At 37.1% G+C, this 17896-nt stretch overlaps 2 protein-coding genes across 4 annotated transcripts; one reads left to right on the forward strand and one right to left on the reverse strand.

Moving 5' to 3' along the window:
- Positions 1–5986: 5986 nt before the first annotated feature.
- Positions 5987–6738, reverse strand: LOC131946370 (histone H1-delta-like). Its single transcript, XM_059307084.1, has one exon. It carries the CDS (start codon positions 6682–6684, stop codon positions 6046–6048), a length of 639 nt encoding a protein of 212 aa, XP_059163067.1. The 5' UTR covers positions 6685–6738; the 3' UTR covers positions 5987–6045.
- Positions 6739–11919: 5181 nt separating this feature from the next.
- On the forward strand, positions 11920–17868 carry LOC131946372 (uncharacterized). Of its 3 annotated transcripts, none has more exons than XM_059307086.1 (9): positions 11920–12012; positions 13509–13837; positions 14161–14269; positions 14849–15842; positions 16267–16332; positions 16433–16589; positions 16726–16835; positions 17082–17185; positions 17409–17868. In XM_059307086.1, exons 2-9 carry the CDS (start codon positions 13596–13598, stop codon positions 17520–17522), a joined length of 1896 nt encoding a protein of 631 aa, XP_059163069.1. In that variant the 5' UTR covers positions 11920–12012; positions 13509–13595; the 3' UTR covers positions 17523–17868. The 3 variants fall into 3 exon arrangements, with proteins under 3 accessions (XP_059163069.1, XP_059163070.1, XP_059163071.1); XM_059307087.1 differs by lacking the exon at positions 11920–12012 and having other exon boundaries at positions 17409–17530; positions 17644–17868; XM_059307088.1 differs by lacking the exon at positions 11920–12012 and having other exon boundaries at positions 13697–13794.
- Positions 17869–17896: the final 28 nt, after the last annotated feature.

Consider the following 17896-nt stretch of genomic DNA (forward strand, 5'->3'; position numbering starts at 1 on the left):
TTGCCTGCATCAGTGACAGAGATTCTACAGTACTAGACAACAAAATTCCCTAACTACGTCACTGGGTTAGGGAACACAAGTCTCTGACTCATGCACTGACTCATGCACTGACTCATGCTCTGACACAAGTCTCTGACTCATGTCCTGACTCATGCACTGACTCATGTCCTGACTCATGTCCTGACTCATGTCCTTACTCATGTCCTGACTCATGCCCTGACTCATGCACTGACTCATGCCCTGACTCATGCACTGACTCATGCACTGACTCATGCACTGACTCATGCACTGACTCATGCTCTGACACAAGTCTCTGACTCAAGTGTCTAAAGAAATACTATCAATGTAAAAAAAATATTTCCCAGCCTCACCTGAAGGTCGATAGATCAAGAGATCGACGGTCGACCACTTGATCGACTGTTGGACCTCTTTAATTACATAATCAATCCTGGCACGTTTCCCGCGCTACTCGAAGATGATATTTTGATTTTTTTTAAAAATGTAATTGCTTTACCCTGAACGGAAACTTCTGTTGAATGTCAAGAGATCTTGACTAAATGAAATTTGTCGTTTAAAAAATGGAACTTGTATGAGAGTATAGTGTGTGTGTGTGTGGGGGGGGGGGGTGGGGGTCAGACATGAGCAATTTAAATCAGTAGAAGTAAAATAAAATTGTAAAAATTAATAAAATTAAAATAGGATTTTATAATATTAAAGAAAGTGTAATGCAGCGTCTTTACACATAAATTATCTCTCGTTGTATGTGACCAACCAATCTGTACTCGTTCCACAGTTTAGTATGTATATTTTCATGATGGCTAGTGTTAAACTATTTAGTGCTGCCTGGTGATTTTTTAATATGAACTGTAAATATAGTAAAAAAGACATCAATTTTTTTCTAAAAAATATAAAATTTATAAACACTTTTTTTCAACCCGTTAAGAACGGATTATGCCAAGGGACACAACTCAAATATTTTTCGGCAAATTCAACCAGGCTTAGTTATATCCCCTTAATGGAAAAATTGGCGGAAATATAGTAGACAGTGATGTTATTTTTAGGGAGGAAGGCTGACGTTTTGTTAAATGTGATGAAACGGTGGAAGGGGGAGTGGGCAACGTCATTGATGACCCAACCATTCGCCATGTGAAGGAGAAACTGATAGGGGGAGGGGGGGATGGGATAGTATTACGGCAAGTTTTTAAAATTAGTATTGCCCAATTTGTGTCCAGTCTTTATTTGAATGGACGGCCGAATGTAGATTTAAATGAATGACGGAGTTTTGAGACATTTTTTTAAGTTTAGAAGAAACACAATATCACTACAGTATTTTCAGGAGAATTCATGGGTATGTACATGCTCAAAAGTGGGAAGAAAAGGTCTGAAGTATAATACGACTGGGGGAGAGAATCTATGAGTGTTTATTTTGGTCAGATATTTTTTACAATAAAAAAATAAATTGTTATAACAATTGATTAATGAAACTACTAATACTAATCCAATTTTTTTTAAAAATCTGAAAGGTGATTTGAAATTAAATTTCCTTTCTAAGCGAAACAACTCAATATTACAAGCAAAATCATCTAGCTTGGTTATGTCCCCTTACTGTATACAATATTATACTTTGCTAAGGGTGGATGGCTAAACTGGTGCCATTTTGAGTAGTCTGACGTTTTATGACGATTTGAAGGATAAATGTTTTAAAAAATCAGTAATATAAACTAATAATAATTTTAAAATATACCGTTGATTATGTAGGCCCGAATGTCCTAAATCGTTAAGAAATATTGTCGTGAAATTGATAGACTGCTAAGCTTCCCGTTCCTACCAAACTTCTTTATGACTACAAGAACAAACCAAAATGTATCAGGATTTCCTGACATAATGTAACCGGAACTATCACTATAGAATACTATGCTATTTTTATTTTTTAGAAAATGTTCAAGCTAACTCCAGATTGGTCTCACTTTAAAAAATTGTAGAATTTACAAATTTTGTCACAACTAAAATCTGGTAGCTCCAGCAGCAGCTAACCATGTTATGCATTTTTTTACTTGCTTGTTTTCAGCAGAAAGGGCTTCAATGTTGGAAAACTGCAGCTCTAGATTTCTATTTAAAGTTTTTTGCGTTCAATTATTTATTTTAAAAAAATGTTTGAATCATACATTGGCTTTCTTTTTTTTTTAGCTCTTTGATAATAACTACTATGGTAAAAAAAAATGTCTTGGTTATACTGCCTGCTTAAACATTAAGTATGTTTCTATGTAATTCTTTTTTTTTTCGTACGGGGCGATTTGAAGACATGTTTGAAAGAAACTGCGTGATTAACGATAAATTATGACCTTTTTAGTTCTAGCCCAGGGGTCGGCAACCTGCGGCTCGCGAGCCGCATGCGGCTCTTTTGATATCAAGATGCAGCTCTCCAACTCCTTGAACATATACTAATAATCTTAATGAAAAAATAAAATATTTGAAATAAAAAAATATGTTAGTGGCTCTTTAAAACCAGTGAAATTGTGAAAATTGTAATTTTTGGCTCTTCCGCTTCAAAAGGTTGCCGTCCCCTGTTCTAGCCTGTACTTACGGAGGGCGGTAAAATAAATACTTATAGAATGTGTTTGGTATGTTACGAGTATGTGTAGTGTGAGAATGACGAGGTGAAAGCAGGTTGTTGTAAAACAAACTGGGACTCCTGACGTAGGAAAGAAAGAAAAGGCGGAGGGTTTGTTTAGACTGCAAATAAAAGCTTGTAAAAGTGGTTCTACTACTGCTACATTACACATCCTTGTTCAATTGATGTCGTGTGTAGAACTATTGCCTTCAAACTGACATTGGATACACTTTACAATTTAAATAGGGCCTACAGTAAATACAGTGATGGGCCAACATAGGTTAACAAGTAAATACGAAATAGAAGAGAAACAAAATCCAGCCAGGCTTAGGCCCAACACTATGAAGTAAAACTAGGTCACCACTTCTACAATGCGATTGGCTCGTGCCGTTTTATAGAAAGGCCTAAATCGCAGCACAACAGGCCTCATTAGTCAGGCCCTTATCTAATTATTTCATTTGTCCTTAGAAGTCGTTAGTTATAGCATTCATTTGAGTATGATACAATAATAAATACTAAATAACCAGAGCTAGAAGTCTTCTATAATTTCCTAACCAGCATGATTAGTCAAATCACTGTACTGAACTAACAGAAGCTATACTATGAAATTTTTTTGAAAAGTTTCGTCAGTTAAAAACCATTGTGGTTAGACAAAAAACTATATTCAATCTAAGCGCAGATTACTTTATATTACAGTTAACTCCATAACCATTGTCAGATTTCGTACATTTATGATTTAACTAGCTATTTTCCTGGTTCCCAGAAAGAACCGCAACGGAAAAAAGCGCAACGGAAAAAAGCGCAAAACAAAAAGCGCAACGGAAATAAGCGCACACGGAAAAAAGCGCAAAGAGAAAAAAGCGCACACAGAAAAAAGCGCAAAGAGAAAAAAGCGCAAACGGAAAAAAGCGCAAAGAGAAAAAAGCGCACACAGAAAAAAGCGCAAACAGAAAAAAGCGCAAACGGAAAAAAGCGCAAAGAGAAAAAAGCGCACACGGAAAAAAGCGCAAAGAGAAAAAAGCGCAAACAGAAAAAAGCGCAAAGAGAAAAAAGCGCACACAGAAAAAAGCGCAAACAGAAAAAAGCGCAAACGGAAAAAAGCGCAAAGAGAAAAAAGCGCAAACGGAAAAAAGCGCAAACAGAAAAAAGCACACACGGAAAAAAGCGCAAACGGAAAAAAGCGCAAACGGAAAAAAGCGCAAACAGAAAAAAGCGCAAACGGAAAAAAGCGCAAACAGAAAAAAGCGCACACAGAAAAAAGCGCAAACAGAAAAAAGCGCAAACGGAAAAAAGCGCAAACAGAAAAAAGCGCACACAGAAAAAAGCGCAAACGGAAAAAAGCGCAAACAGAAACAGAAAAATGCGCAACCAGAAAAACACAACGAAAAATGTGCAAAAGAGAAATTTAGCACAAAGACCATATGGACTAGATGACACATTTATACAGAATAGGAACGATTGGGAGGGAAGTGACATTTAGCGCAGTAAATTTAGAGGTTAGGTAGGGTATAATAAATGGTGGGGTTAGGAAAGTTAAGGGGTCCATTCTCTAATAGGCAATCTATGTCTCTTTCGTACTTTCGTGTTGGTTTATTGTCGAACCTGTCCTCATCTCACATGACAACAGTTGGGTGACGCTTACCGTGTAATGTCAAAATAAATAGCATGTAATTGAGTTAGTTCGAAGTGAGTTTTCATACAAGCCCAACGCACTAATTAAGGTTGTCGCAAAATGTAACATATATGTAACATATGTCATTGATGTCAATGAATTTTCATTAAAAAAAAGATGTCTAGTACAGTTTACGAAACTTACGAACTTCGCCGATACTTTTTTGGTGAGTAGTTTGGTAAGTATGTAGGCGGGTAGGTGGGTAGGTGGGTAGGTGGGTAAGTGGGTAAGTGGGCAGGTGGGTAGTTAGTTAGGTAGGTAGGTAGGTAGGTGGGTAGGTGGGTAGTAGGTAGGTAGGTAGGTGCGTCATGATGTGAAAAAAATATTAAATACAAAATTGTTATTTTGGTGCGAATGAATGTTGTTACGAGAAATATGACGAATGCATGTTTGATGACGCGGATGAAAGAGAGTGAAGTTTTGCCATAGGAACGGGTTGTTATAGTATGCAAGCTAGGTAGTTCGGACTAGGGAGAATGTGAAAGATACTTCGTGTAATGTCGATAGTTTTATGTTTATACGAGAATAGTAGTTGAATAATTATTGACCAAGAAAATAATAGGCATTGTGTAAAGTGATTATCGCCTGTATCGTGGTGATGGGAATGCAGATGGTAGTGGCACGTTTTAAATGGTAGTAGATCACGTGATCAAACACGACACTCTCACAGCAGCCCTAACAGTCATGTATAAATGTGTCATCTAGTTCATATGGTCTTTGTGCTAAATTTCTCTTTTGCACATTTTTCGTTGTGTTTTTCTGGTTGCGCATTTTTCTGTTTCTGTTTGCGCTTTTTTCCGTTTGCGCTTTTTTCTGTGTGCGCTTTTTTCTGTTTGCGCTTTTTTCTGTTTGCGCTTTTTTCTGTGTGCGCTTTTTTCTGTTTGCGCTTTTTTCCGTTTGCGCTTTTTTCTGTTTGCGCTTTTTTCCGTTTGCGCTTTTTTCCGTTTGCGCTTTTTTCCGTGTGCGCTTTTTTCTGTTTGCGCTTTTTTCCGTTTGCGCTTTTTTCTCTTTGCGCTTTTTTCCGTTTGCGCTTTTTTCTGTGTGCGCTTTTTTCTGTGTGCGCTTTTTTCTGTTTGCGCTTTTTTCTCTTTGCGCTTTTTTCCGTGTGCGCTTTTTTCTCTTTGCGCTTTTTTCCGTTTGCGCTTTTTTCTGTTTGCGCTTTTTTCTGTGTGCGCTTTTTTCTCTTTGCGCTTTTTTCCGTTTGCGCTTTTTTCTCTTTGCGCTTTTTTCTGTGTGCGCTTTTTTCTCTTTGCGCTTTTTTCCGTGTGCGCTTATTTCCGTTGCGCTTTTTGTTTTGCGCTTTTTTCCGTTGCGCTTTTTTCCGTTGCGGTTCTTTCCGGCCACCTATTTTCCTAAATAACAAGAGGGATAAACTTCCGGCGCGAAATATAAATTCAGTTTTTAAAAATTGACCTAGTTTCGAATATTCCGCCTAGCTTGTTTTAAAACACTGGTCACAGTATATAGATCTAGAAATAAAACACAGCATTCTATTCTTACGGTCAACTGTATTAGAAGCACCATGGATAAGAACAGATGTAGCGAAAGTAATTTAAGAAATGAATTAGATTTTGTATACGTTGAAATAGAAAGTAAGAAAGCAAGTTATAGAATTAGGTAAGGAAATAGATACAGACTAGAGAATGAACAGAATTAGTTTAGTGGTAAAATTGGTTATATCGTCTCGAAAGACTAATCATCTGGAAAAGTGGGTGGTCCTAAAAAGGACCTGGTTTAGGTGAAACAAAAAGAAAGAAAAGCTTTATGCTTTCTTTGCTGCTGGTGCCTTCTTTGCTGCCTTGGGCTTCTTGGCAGCTGCGGGCTTCTTAGCAACTTTAGGCTTAGCTGCTGCGGGCTTCTTGGGACTCTTTGGCTTCTTGGGCTTAGCAGCGGCAGCCTTCTTGGGAGTCTTAGGCTTCTTGGGTGCAGCTGGTTTCTTAGCCTTCTTGGGTGATTTGGTTGCGGCTTTCTTGGCAGCAGCGGGCTTCTTAGGCTTGGCAACCTTCTTGGCTGGAGATTTGGGCTTCTTGGCTGCTACTTTCTTAGCCTTGGGCTTCTTTTCAACAGCTTTCTTCTCTCCAAGACGGAATGAGCCTGCAGCACCGGTGCCTTTGGATTGTTTAAGACCACCGGCTTTAACTCCAGCCTTGAGTGCGGACTTGAGACGAGCGTTGATGGCAGTTGGGTTGTTTCCTACTTTGTAGTTGGCAACGATGTATTTCAAGATGGCCTGGCGAGATGAGCCACCGCGTTCCTTCAGAGCAGTGATGGCAGCAGAAACCATAACCTTGTACTGTGGGTGAGCAGAGGGTGCCTTTGGCTTGGCAGCTGCGGCTTTCTTCTTGGGTGCCTTGGCTGGGGTGGCAGCTGGGGCTGGAGCGGCAACATCAGAGTCAGACATGTTTGGATTTGTTGAGCGAGCGTGAGAAAACAGCGGCGATGTGAACAGCGCAAGCGAATGTATTCAAGTGAATACCGATAGCCGCGACGGCCTGGTTTATATAGCGCCGCGCGGACATATCGGAGAGCAACTACGTCACAGGCTCGCTCAGTTCGCCTCTCGCTCCGTCTGTTCCGCTGAAAATGTCCGTTTTGTGCTAGATGACATAATTAAAAATTAAATTACTTTTAAACCAAACTGAGATAAAATATCGCTTTTGTACTAAAATATTTGGCCTTTCATAAACTTTCTTTTGATATATAATGCTATAGAAGTTAGCTTAGAAAACATTTTAAAATCTCTAGTTTAGTCGATAGATGTTCGACTGAAGTGTAATGTTGACATGCTACGATATTCAAAATAAATGCTTTAAACTCCATACATAATTGAATATCATACTAAAAATTATCTAGAACTTCATTTTGCATGATCATAACAGTTTTTTATAATTTTTAGAGCATTTTTAATTGCTTTAAAAAATATTTTTGTATGTCGACATAGCACACTTGGTGCATCTTGAACCCCTCGATAACCAACTTTTATTTCAAAATTAAAATCGAACAAGTATTTATAAATTGAGTTTTTAGGTTTTAAACAATCTGTTGTTTTTACAGAATATAATAAACCAAATTTGTTAATGTTTTATTGCCAAATTAGTTTAATATCCTAATAAAATAACTTGTAAACACGATAGCCGAGATCGCCATTTTCAATTCGAAAACCCATGACCTCCGTTTTGTGATATCAAACTATTTCCCCATTCCCTTCAACATTACCCTTAATATTTTGTCGATTAAACATTTAAAACATGGGCAACATGCTTTCAAATATATTTTTTTCATACATATGTGCTTTTTTGTCCGATTATACAGTTTTAAAAACTAAATTTTGTACCCATATATTTGACTAACATAGGAAGCATGCCGCCATTTTGAACAAATTTCTTTCTCTCAAAAGCAGATCGCGGATACAATTTAACAGTTAAAAGGGGGCATTTTTATCGCTTTTGATTGAAACTGGAAATCACAAACATATTAAAATCTTCAGGGATAAAATAAATAAACTTTAAATAGACGCGACCATTGTTTAAAACACCATAATACGACGACTGCGTAATTGATCGACGTCAAGGCAAATCTGGATTCTACGTCGTCTAACTAGCACCCATTTAACCATGAATTTTTTAAAATTTGTACAGCATTAAATTATGTAGGTTGTTTTACTGACAGTAAATAATATAACTATTCAGAATAACATTGCATACAAATACGTTGGATCAAGTGTTTGAGCCTATTAACTTCAAAATGGCCTTAAAAAGTTTAATATTTCTTATATCATAAGCTTTCTGCGCTGACATTATGTGATTATACATAGACTATCATCATGTGTTTCGGACTAGAATGTAGCTCTATATTGTATATTGATTAGATCTATATATGTAATTGACTTTTTAAGGGTTTTACCAAAAAACTTTCTATTTCAAAATGTTAATAGATCTAGCTTTATATCGTTTAGTAAACAGTATGACTATTTTTAGTTTAAAGATAAAAATAAATAATATATATTTGCTACTATTCTGGAATAAATTAACGATATAGGCTATGATATCTTGTACTCATCATCCTGAAAACAAACTAAACATGAAACCGTGAGTAATATTACATATAGGTCATAATATCAAGCTGACAGTCAACGTATTTAGAAAGTTTTAGGCCTACATAGGACATCAGATAGACTTTACGTCCGTATTCGGCCACTTACTATACTATAGCGCTATTATGAGAGGGGGCCTTGCGAACACGGGAGAATGGAAATACAAAAAACTCCTTTTTTTAAAAAAATGGACAAGACTTTGTAATGTAGGCTCTAAATGTGTGGTCCAGATAAAACAAAGTAACTATCCGACCACGCTAACAAATAACAAATTAAATAACAGACTGAGTCCTCAGTTTCTTTAATTAGCAGCAGGTTTCATTACATGGGTTAGCAAGAGACCCTATCCCCATTTGATCCTATTGCCATTTTCAGATAGTTAAAATAATATAAAACTGCTTCTTAATATACTTGAAACAAATAATTAGTCACGCTTTAATCAGCTCAATAGTTCTTATATAACAGCGAGTTTACCATGAGAGTAGACAAGGCTTCCAGTGAGCTCAGAGTTTCTTTCGGGCACGTGTCTACTTTCTCCAACGAAATACAATTTATTTTAGGCCCTACATACTTCAACATGTGTCCGCTTCCCCAGAAAATTTAAGCCCCCCCCCCACCCCGCCCTTCCATCGAAAGTTTCGAAATGTCTGAAAGAAACTCAGATACTGCTTCTAATTATTATTGTGCTCTTTAAAAATAGTGGCAGTGATCCACACGTGGATTTAAAGATAATAAAAGTGTTGTTTTATATGATATTCGACATTTTGAAATTATTGATATAATTTATAAAGCTACACGAACGTATCCGTGCCTTGACGAGAGACAAGTTTTATTTTAATTTAGGGAAGTGTTTTTTAACCCCCCTCTGACCCCCCCCCCAGAGTTTCTTCCAGGCATCTCTTCGGGGGGGGGGGGGGGCTTAGCCCCCCCCCCCCCCGAAATTTTTTTACCGCCCCCCCCCCCCCGAACGAAATGAAATTTATATAATTTATATAGAAAATATATACTTTTAACAGTGTCCGCCCCCCCGAAGAAAGTCTACCGCCCCCCCCCCCCGAAAATTTCAAGTGCCCCCCCCCCCCCCGGAGAAAAAAGTCTGCAAGAAACACTGCCCCCCCCCCCCCTCTATTTTTTCTATGCATACGAAACTGCTTTAAAGCAAGATTACCTACATTCGAAATTTGTTTAACAATAGAAAATGAAATAAGACGTCTCTCCATATAGGCAATCTCAGTGTTTCTGCCAGACTTTTTTCTCCGGGGGGGGGGGGGGCACTTGATATTTTCGTGGGGGGGGGGGGGGGGGCGGTAAACATTTTTCGGGGTGGGGGCGGGCACTAGTAAAAGTGTATGTTTACTATATAAATTCCATCTCGTAAGGGGGGGGGGGAGATGCCTGGAAGAAACTCTGTACAGACCGTTGAACGTTGTTGCACCGTTGGTCGTAACCATTTATCTCTAAGGGCGCTGCTCGAGGATGGGTGAAAAGCCTGCAGATTCAGAGTTTCTTCCAGGCATCTTTTCGGGGGGGGGGGGGGGGCGTGGCCCCCGAAATTTTTTTACCGCCCCAACCCCCGAACGAAATGAAATTTATATAATTTATATAGAAAATATATACTTTTAACAGTGTCCCCCCCCCTCCCCCCCCCCGAAGAAAGTCTACCGCCCCCCCCCCCCCCCCCCGATAATTTCAAGTGCCTCTCCCCCCCCCCCCCCCCGGAGAAAAAAGTCTGGAAGAAACACTGTGCAGATTTGAATTTGTTAGGGTTCCAACATTCGTTTGTCCGGATCTGAAACATATTCGTCGGATTAGAACAATGTTTGTGTTTTTTTTTAAATTATGATTCAACCTATTTGATTGTTGGTAAAGCGCGATAAAAAAAATGTTGGGATTTTTTGTTTTATTTTACGTGAATAAGATCTATAATATTCACATTTTACTGTGCTGTCAGTTGTGGCCCTATTCTAGCTTAAGTACAGATGGATTGTTCATTTAGTAATATTATCTACTTATTATTATCTATACTATAAGCCTTGAGGTCAAGGTGTATGACATACATTTTTTCCATATTTTTAAAAATAAGATAGGCAAACAAAAACACAACAACATTCATATAGATCTACTTCTTAGATCGATATTGGTATCAAACACATAATGCTCTTAGATCTATATTATATAGACCAGAGGCGTAGCGACCCTTTCCGGCACCCGAGGACAAACTTTCAATTTGGCGCTCCTGCCCCCACCCCCCCTCCCCCATATATTTTAATGTTTATAAATGAAAACTGCAGCTAATAATGAACTTTTAATTTTTTTTCCGAACCCATTTTGGCGCCTCTGGGTCGGACCAGTGTTTCTTACAGACTTTTTTTCTCCGGGGGGGGGGGGGGGGGCGGACACTGGTAAAAGTATGTTTTCTATATAAATTCCATTTCGTTCGGAGGGGGGGGGGGGTAGACCTTCTTCGCTACGCCTCTGATATAGACTATATATAAAGAAATCAATATTGTTCTGTTTTTTTTTTATAGGAGACCAATTTAAAATCTAGATCTTAAGCCTTTTTATTAGAACGATTTCAAAATGTTTGTTTTAGGTTTATTATAACAAAATATTGCTACACCAGAGGCGTAGCGACTCTTCCCGGCGCCCGGGGAAAAACTATCTATTTGGCGCCCCCCCCCCTTAAACTTTCTTTTTGCACCCCCTCAAACTTTCGATTTGCACCCCCCCCCCCCCCCGCAAACTGCTAAAATGCAGCTAAAATGACATTTTAGTTTGTTTTTAAAACCCATTTGGGCGCCCCCTAAGGTCAGCGCCCGGGGACACATGTACCTCCCCCCCCCATCGCTACGCCTCTGTGCTACACGAAGAAGGAGTTAATTTTCCTTTGATCTTGCACATCCTTTCCCCAGTAATTCAGAGTTTCTTCCAGGCATCTCTTCGGGGAGGGGGGGGGCGAAGCCCCCCCGAAATTTTTTTACCGCCCCCCCTGAACGAAATGAAATTTATATAATTTATATACAAAATATATACTTTTAACAGTGTCCGCCCCCCCCCCCCCCGAAGAAAGTTTACCGCCCCCCCCGAAGATTTCAAGTGCCCCCCCCCCCCCGGAGAGAAAAGTCTGGAAGAAACACTGCAGTAATTTTTAACACAATGGCCCTAACAGATAGATCTAGTCTAGTCTACAAGGTTACTTTAAAGTAATAAGCAACAATAAATTGGCTAAGATTTGAAAAGAAGTGTGTTGTCATTGGCGACTTAGCTCATATGTGAAATTTGTTAAAGCCATCGTTTGACTGAAGCTTGGAAAATAAAGAGGCCTACAACTCTACTTACTAGATCTAGATCTATCTAGATCTAGATCTACAAGCCACAAGCCTACAACTCTTTTTTTCTAATGAGGCTTATTTTGGGTTTAGGTGAGAGGGGAGAGCCTAAGCTACTATAAATAAAATATAATCTAGATCTAGATCTAGATTTAGGCCTAGATTCTAGATCAAATAAATTTAAAAAGAATTAGAATTCTAAATTCGAATCTTTTTATTTTACTTTTATTTTTAACTTCCTGAGTTACACAGACCTGAAGACAACGTTTTTCAATAACAAAGCATTGGGCCTAAATCACGAAATTTTGTAATTAGTTTATGTATTTATTTGTTTCTAAGTAACCTAAAAAAATACACACAAAGTATTCGATCTAGTATTATTATATAGATTTCTAAAGTGTAATACTCAAGTAGATCTACTGGATAAAATAATAATATAATTAATAACGGCTTGTAATCTATCGTTCGTTAGGACCCGTTAGGTTAGGTGCGTACAAAATACAAGAATCTAGCTAGATATTCTAGATCTAGATTCTACCACAAATCCGATTAATTTAAAATATCATTAAAATCGGCCGAGCCTAGATCTAGATCTAGTACTAAGTACTATCAGTACTACCTAGATCTAGTAGTACTTAAGTACTTACCAAAAAATACTAGATCTAGTAATGTGAAAAAAAAGGGGGTTATCGTCCTTAACGAGCTACTGATTGATAGTGTTTTAGAGCAAATATTTTCAGTGGCAGCGTTGGTACTGTCGAATTCACAAATTATGAATTACTGAAAAGTAGAAAATAAAACAACTAAATAGCGGCGTATGATACGCCGCGGGTCGGCTCGTTATAGATAACAGAATAATAAATCAAAATCAATGGCTAAAGAGTTTTAAAGACTAAAGGCTACCTAAATATTTCAATATCTAGGCCTATATCTAATAATTTATAAATTTATAGGCCAGAAATGAACTTTAAACAGCAGTGTTTGCGAGCAAGATTTGCGTTATATAAATAGCGGCCATCTGTAAGTACTAAGAGTGTTTTCCCCTGAATCTTTAACTATAATTTTACAAAAAAAAACATGATGGCTGCTAAAGTAAATGAGCTTGGTTGCATCTGATGAAAACATCGCTAGTCTTTATTATACTGAAAAGTTTTAATACAATTGTTTTAAAACAGGTACATTAATAAAACTGAAACATTTTTGTAACTTTCAAAACAAATCCTCCTAAAAATGTGAAATAATTACTAAAATTTAATGAGTCACCTTTGTTTCACATTACTAGTCTCGGACGATTTTACGTACCTAAAATGATAGATTACCATTAGGCTTTTATTAGCAACAACTTATACTTATAGAAGTAGAAGTTGTATACTAGATCTAGTATTCTAGTATAGTAAGTATCTAAGTATAGGGATAGAGTTATCGAATAATTATTTAAAATACTAATAGTTCTAGATCTGTCTAAAGTCTAAGTATTAAAATAACATAACTATTATAACCTACATTCCTAATTCCTACACACTACATAACATAGGCCCTACATACATTAATTAAACTGTAGGGCCAGTGTAGGGGCTTACAGCTTATCTTTGTTGTTTTTCTGATAGTTTAGTTACTAATTTAGACTTGAGAGACAGGAGAAGTTGGTCAAAGATTGAAGCTAAAGATCACTTTTTTATTAGCCTTTAGCTTATAATTAAATCACAATAGGTAGCCTATTTATTATTTATTACCATTGTATTTACCACTAAATGTTAGCTATGTTGTTAACAAGCTACAACAATATAATATATATTTATTTAGAACTGAACCAGATGTAAGAATCAGAATGAAAATATATAAGTGACGGTATCACTAAATCTTGCTATATAATAAGTGAGTCTATCGGCTATGGCTGTTGAAGTTGGTGCAGAGTTTAATAACTATGATGAGTTAACCAATGCTATAAAAGCATACGAAGCAGAGAATTTCGTTAATTTGATTATACGAGACACAAGAAGAGTAGAGGCAGCTGCCAAGCGCAATCAGCGGAAAACTTACAATGCTGCCATAAAGTACAGTGATATTTCATTCTGCTGCACTTATGGTGGTAAGAAGTATGTTTCTCACTCAACTGGGAAAAGAAATTATAAGTAAGTATAGAAATCATATGTATAAATAATGATACATATTTTTAATGCAAGGTGTTTAGATGTTCTCACAATGCTCTACATGGGGGAGAATGATTAACAAGATATATATATATAGTAATTTTGCTTCTTCAGAATGATAGAGTTTGTAGGGGAAGGGTGCGGGTAGATCCCAATGTAATTTTTATGTGGGAAGGTGGGGGAACTGGTAACATGTCCACATTGGTAGATGGGGGGGGGGGGGGTGTAAAAATATTCAAATAAAATATACTGTAATTATTGGATGACCTTTATTTATTTTAGAAAATTCTGTTCTCTTTTCTAAGAACCATAAAGCAAGCTTGTCCATTCTCCCTTAAAGTGCGTGCTACTGTGGATGGACAAAAGTTATTTATCAGGGAAATGTGTGGTGACCATAACCATGAAATTTCAGAGGTATTACAATTATTGATTGCTCACTTTAAAGGCTGCATATTTTTTACAAACTTGGTTTCAGTCACTGTCTCAGGGCTTAGTTCAGTCAAAAGTTATGAAAGTTAAAGAAAAACTAAAAGACTTGCAGTTAATTTACTTTTCAATAAAAAAGTCCACTATTATTATTTTTAACACTGTACCTACCAAGGAGGATGGTGTTTTTAACCTGAAAGTTTTGAGATCAATTTTTGGACTCAAGTGTGAAGGATGTCAATTGAGTCCATCCAGCTTAAATGGGTACCGGACTCAAACTAGGTAAAGGCAGTGGGGCAATGAACTCACCAAGCTTTCCTTTCATATTCCTTGGTAAGGTAACAAAACAGACATGTCCATTCCATCTGCTGTTAGGTGAAAAATGGGTAACGTTTTTTTTTACTCCACCATCTGCTGAGGAACATGCTTGCTATAAGAAAGTTTTAATATCTAGTTTAATAATCTTGACGCCACCAGAATTTAGCCTACACTAACAACAGTTTGTTTGTTGAGATTTAATCTGGTCTCAGTGAGTGTCTAATGAAATATTCTTGCCACCCCCCACAGGCAGAGTTTAGGCTTCACCCAAAGCAAAGAAAACTTGACCTAGGATCGCAGGAGGAGATAGCCAACCTCCTGTGTATGGGTCCAGACAAAAAACTTCTCAGGGACAAGCTGATGCAGATCACTGGCAAAGTCATCCTCATGAAGGACATACACAACATCAAGACCAGGCTGGTCAATACAAAACTTCAATCTAAGTCTACACTTTCAGAAAGTTATGACCCCAAAGACGTGATTCACCTTAGCGATATTGGTGATGGCGTCCATGTAGTGGATAATCCACAAGACAAAGTCTCGGATGAAATCCAGATTCCTCTTTCGCATATTCCATCATCTCAGGTAATAAATAACCAGTCAACTGTAATGATTCACTCTGCGCAACAGACTCTAAACCAAGATGTTGACCAGAGCTGTTACATGGAAGCGCAGGCTTACCAGCAGCCTGCTAATATGTTCACCATCAATATCCAGTCTTTCCAGCCTCCCCAGTTGTACAGTGTTGCCTCTCAGCCTTTTCAGACATCAGTCCCTAGTATCATGCCAGTGAGCAACATCCTCCAGAATGTACATAGTGTCGAACCTACTTGCAGTGCTGATCATTTCCAGCATTGGAGTGGCATTGAAGGCAAACACAGCCTGCAAGAGAAAAACTACCAGCCGTTAACTGCTGTTGCTTTATCTCAAACTCAGCACAATGAAGAGTTACACTGTGTGCCACTGTTAAACCAGCAACAAACAGTTCTGATTTCTCCCCCCTCACCCATCTATACAACTCTAGCCAGTCCTCAAGACATCTCTAACAAACGCAAGTCCAAACGGAATCCCAGAGTTACAACAAAAGTAAAAAAGCAACGATTAAAAGGGAGAGCCGCAGTGATGACTTATGTGAAGAAAAAGCGAAAATGCCCCATCCAAACAGATAAGGACCATTTGATAAAAAAGTATTTCCAAAAGGCAGCTGTCAACCTATTTTTTAATGAGCGTTTAAATTCTGCTGGTGAGTGTGTTACTAACTGCTTGATAAACATAATTTTATTTTAACTTGCATCTTTTTAAATCACTTGCACAAGAATCTTTTATTTTTTACTCTATTTATTTGAAAAACTTAAGAAGTATATAGTTGTTTTAATGAGATTTTGTAGTGATTAAAATCAAACTGCTAAAAGACTTGATGACTTTTAAATTGATTGTTTGCATTGTTGTAATGTTTTAACTAATGTAGGACTGCTGTATCATGGGTACTATGTAAAACTTCATTAAAAACATTTTCCTGCATGACTAGATTGGTGTTGTGTTGTACTTATGTTTTCAATACTGTCATTTATTTTGTTCTTATCTAAGCTTTGAAAAAATTGTGTATATAATATATCAACCATATTTTTTATCACATTTTATTTTTCATCTCATTTTTATATTTTTAGGCAATAAGCTGCTAAAGAATTTACCAGCTGTACAAGGAATCTCAAAAATGTCAGAGAAAATATCAGGTTAGAATTTCTTTCATTATATTGATGAGAGTTATTATAGTTGCATTTTGGAACTGAATACTTACTGTTGCTTGTAACTGTATTGTTTACCATTGACCAGAAAACAAATGTCATGATCTGCTGAAGCCCTTAGCATGGCTTTTTGGCAAGTGGAGGTCTGAGGATGGGAAAGGACAATACCCAACTGTGTCTGATTTCACTTATGCAGAGGAGGTGGAGTTTTTCCCCATTGGGATGAAACCAATTGTGGAATACAAGTTAGCTGGTCTCTTTTTTTTTAAAATTGTTTAACTTGTGTATTACTATAAATAAAAACTAACATGAGCAAATTTATTGACAGATTTTATAAACTTTTCAAATATTTAAGAACTGTTTTTAAATTTGAACTTTAAGATTCTATTCTTGGAAGCCCGAGAACGGTCTGCCGCTCCACAGAGAAACTGGATTTATCAGGATCAAACCAGAAACCAATCACATAGCTTTTGTGTCAGCTCATAACTTAGGTAAGGCCATCATACCACATTTAGTAAGAATCTAGAAAAAATACTTTTTAAAAAGCTAGAACTTAAATTGTTTTAGTTTCTAGTATTTTTAGGGTGAGTGGTCTAGCGTTTCGGAATGTGATTGTGGAGATGGTGGAGGAAGAGAAAATGACTAAAAATGGCGTGATGCCAGTTGTGGATGTCCCTTGAACTTTGATGTCAGACGAATTTTCCACCATCTTTGAATGTTGCTTTTTTTTTCTACAGGTGTTGTAGAGATACAAGAAGGGGAAGTAACTGGACAAGAGTTAACTGTAGAAACCACCAATTTAGGCAGGACTTCATTTAATAAACCCCCAGAAGTGAAAACAGTAAGTGCTTTTACAGACAGTATAACTATTTTCAAACCAACCAAAGTTTATGGTAAACAACCCTACCTTAGTATCAATAGAATAAGGTACTGCATGTCTGGTGTTGTCAAATCTAGTAAGTCTGTGAGCTATAGGGACTTACCTGAAGACTAACAAATACACTGAGTGCCATTTAAAAGTTATTTCTATACTCTTAGAATTGGAAATTGTTTGAATGTTTCAGTTAAAAAGAAAACTTAAAAGAATAGGGGACCAGTTGGAACAAGTGATTGACATGCAAACCACTAAGACAGAGATGACTGAACACCTAAGGATTACCTTCAAGAAAACAGAATAATTATTCAAGCAAATAATCGTTTGTTAAAAATATGTACCCCTGTTAACAAAGTAAGCTATCCTTAAATCAGAAAGATTTGATTTGTGATCTACAGTTTGAAATGGTGTATGGTATTCTTCAGGTTTTATTTACAAAAATAATTTGCTAAGTGGACAACTTTGTAGTGTCACTCCCATCTGCTTGGAGGAAAATGTTGACAAAGTAATGTACACACAATATTCTGCTGTATTATAACCATTGGTTAGTGATAGCAACAAAACTGTTGTGCCAAATGATTCCATGATAGCTATTATAAAATATCTTTTATATACTTTGTAATAATGTAAATAAAAACTTGTTAATTCAATGTGTGCCATTAAAATAAAAAATTACTG

This window comes from Physella acuta, unplaced genomic scaffold (genome assembly GCF_028476545.2).
Source record: "Physella acuta isolate Inbredline_101_S28 unplaced genomic scaffold, ASM2847654v3 ptg000555l, whole genome shotgun sequence".
Taxonomy (NCBI): Eukaryota; Metazoa; Mollusca; class Gastropoda; family Physidae; genus Physella; species Physella acuta.

Coding starts and splice junctions, on each gene's coding strand:
- LOC131946370 (XM_059307084.1), bottom strand. CDS start 6,684: ATGTCTGACTCTGATGTTGCCGCTCCAGCCCCAGCTGCCACCCCAGCC.
- LOC131946372 (XM_059307086.1), top strand. CDS start 13,596: ATGGCTGTTGAAGTTGGTGCAGAGTTTAATAACTATGATGAGTTAACC. Junction 16,590..16,725: donor AAACCAATTGTGGAATACAA/GTTAGCTGGTCT, acceptor TTGAACTTTAAG/ATTCTATTCTTGGAAGCCCG. Junction 16,836..17,081: donor TGTGTCAGCTCATAACTTAG/GTAAGGCCATCA, acceptor TTTTTTCTACAG/GTGTTGTAGAGATACAAGAA.